This window comes from Rhizophagus irregularis, chromosome 3 (assembly GCF_026210795.1).
Source record: "Rhizophagus irregularis chromosome 3, complete sequence".
Classification (NCBI taxonomy): domain Eukaryota; kingdom Fungi; phylum Glomeromycota; class Glomeromycetes; order Glomerales; family Glomeraceae; genus Rhizophagus; species Rhizophagus irregularis.
The window spans coordinates 5360341-5363068 of NC_089431.1; the positions used below are offsets into that span (position 1 = coordinate 5360341).

A 2728-nucleotide genomic window follows, 5' to 3' on the forward strand; every position below is an offset into this window, starting at 1 on the left:
AAGTGGGTTGGCCAGCATTATTAGGCGATGACGTCAGCTAACGAACAGCATATATGAGAAAAAAGATTGACATTCACGTGAGTACGAACCTTACGACTGCAGCAATCGACATTTACAGTATAGAAATCTCTGCCGAGGGAATTTCCGAATATTTTTAAAATTTAAAAAACTCCATCAATTCACATGTACACAGTAAGATTGGCTTGAGAAACTTTTCTTTTGCGCTTAATTTGATTGGACACACGTTCCGAGAGATAGGACATCTTTTTAACGGACTTTATTCCGATTCAAAAAATAGACGTTAATGGTCTGCAAATTATTAACCAAATATAAGCCGATCCAACTTTATTTTGTCTTTTCTTTTTTTTATAGGACAACAAGAAAAAATTGTATAAAAAGGATGAGAAAAGGAATATGAAAGGAAACGAAATAATGAACTATCTTTCACAAAATATCATCAATGAATTTTTAAATGGGTTAAAGTTATTTTAACCTAATTATGGTTGGTCACTCATAATAAATTTTAACAGTAGAGTTTTAAGTTATCAAAAAAGAATTTAAAAATTTTATAATTAATAATTACATATTTGCGTTTATTAATGAAAGGAATCATCGCTCAGTCTTTTATCCGAAAAAAAGTTGATTTGCACTGATAAATTAAATGAATATTACGCTGTTTTTCTAGATCATCATTTATGAGCATAAGCAATAATACACGTAACAATACAAAGAGTCAAAAACTTAATAACACTACTTGATTATCAATGTGAATCATCATTACTTTAATACTAATAATTTTTAAATTTATATTTTAATCTCTCTTTTATACTTTAGGGAACCATAATTTTGTAATTTTAAAATAAAAATTTTCTACCAATAGATACTGTATTCTAGCGCCATGCATATAAATTTTTTTGGTAATTACCAAGTTAGGTCTATGGCTTATTAATAATTAGTATTCTTAGTTGAAACAAATGTACATATTACAGCAAATTTGTTGCTTTTAAAGTATATCAAATTTACAGTATTAACCATAGAGAAGTAAATCGTCAATACCGGCACATAGCTCTCATCAGGAAATTTTAGGTAGATCGATCCAAAAACCACGTAGGTAGAGGCAGAAGTGATAGACCAAGACCGTGTAACACTAGAGAAAGCGAAAAAATTGTTGGTTCAAGAATTATAACTCAACAACATGTTGAATTTATTTCAAAATGGATCGATAGATTGGAAATTGCGGACCAATTAATTCCTTCATATGAATTTAAATTATTATTTACTGGATCCCGTGATGGACTTGACCGAGATAAATTTCATGAAATTTGTGATAATAAACTTCGCACAGTAACAATTGTTAAAGCGAAAGGCAGTAACGAAATTCTTGGAGGATATAATCCACTTGAATGGAAGTCTAATGGTAGTTATGGCATTACTAAAGATAGTTTTATATTTTCTTTTAATTGTGATAGAATTAATAATTATATTTTAAGTCGTATAATGAATGAGAATAATGCTATAAAAAATAATTTTTACCACGGTCCATCATTTGGAGAAAATGATCTTGTTATATGGAGTTCATCTTTTGGAAATTATTGTATAAGAAGTTCTTATTTAAAACCAATCAGGCAAACTAAAAATAAATTTATTGTAGAAGAATGTGAAGTATTTCAAATTATTCATAATGAACCTATAGATTCTAATAACTAATATACTCATATTTTAGAGAACAATTTAGAAATATTTATATATATGTATATTTTTATATAAGAACACTATATGTATTTTTATATTTATTGAATAGATATTTGATATGTAAACCTTACTTTTAAAAATTTCTATGATTTTATAATGTAAATTTGGTAGCCAGACTTTGACTCCACTGACGTAACTTTTAATAATATTAGTGCGTACAGATTCAAGCAATTTAGTGCTTCGCGGATTATTTAGTTTCTTTTGAGATTATTATGACGTCAGTAAAATAATGTTTTTTATCAGTTTAAAACGCTGATTATTTATTTAAAGTAGGGAGATACTGAATGTTTTACTCGGCTTTCTGATAATACAATAAAAAGCGATCAAGATTTGACTGTAAGTTTCCTGCATTTCTTCGCGAACTAAAAAAGTTTATGTAGTAATAATATTTTTACCAATACGTTGGACAGAGAATACGAGATTGCAATTCGCATTTAGAAATAAAGATATCCACGAAGGCGATGAAGTTAAATTCAACCCTTTTAACAACACCGAAGTAGACCTCCGGTTAGTCCGATTTAATTTCGGTTTGGTATTTACCAAACCGATTTACCAATAAATAATTTTTTTTTTTTTTGTAATCCACGTACTCCCATCTCATTTTCTTCTCCAGCGTTTCCGTTACTTTTAAATTTGAAAATCAATAAAGATTCAAAGCTTATTAATTTAATAATGTATGTGATTTTGAGAAAATTAAAAAAACATTTCATTTTTATTTGTATATACTGTAGCATTTACTAATTGCATTTACTTTATTGCATAATAATTGCTGCATTAGTAAGTAATTTCTCAAATTTTGATAATAAAGCGGAAACACGTTCTTGTGAATTCTTTATTAAAATATTGTGTGTTTAGAAATGTGTTTTAGAAATGTAAATTTACAACATTTATAATATCACTATTCAATTTTTTTAAAAACGGATGGTCTCCTTTTTGCTGCGCTTCGTAATAATCCTGAAGAAAATGTCTTTTTTAT

The 2728-nt window shown here is 27.7% G+C and overlaps 1 protein-coding gene across 1 annotated transcript; it reads left to right on the forward strand.

Moving 5' to 3' along the window:
* Window positions 1-898: 898 nt before the first annotated feature.
* OCT59_021308 (uncharacterized protein) lies at window positions 899-1707 on the forward strand (the record flags this gene model as incomplete). Its single annotated transcript, XM_066149787.1, has 2 exons — window positions 899-917; window positions 1112-1707. 2 exons carry the CDS (start codon window positions 899-901, stop codon window positions 1705-1707), a joined length of 615 nt encoding a protein of 204 aa, XP_065990658.1.
* Between the last annotated feature and the right edge of the window lie 1021 nt (window positions 1708-2728).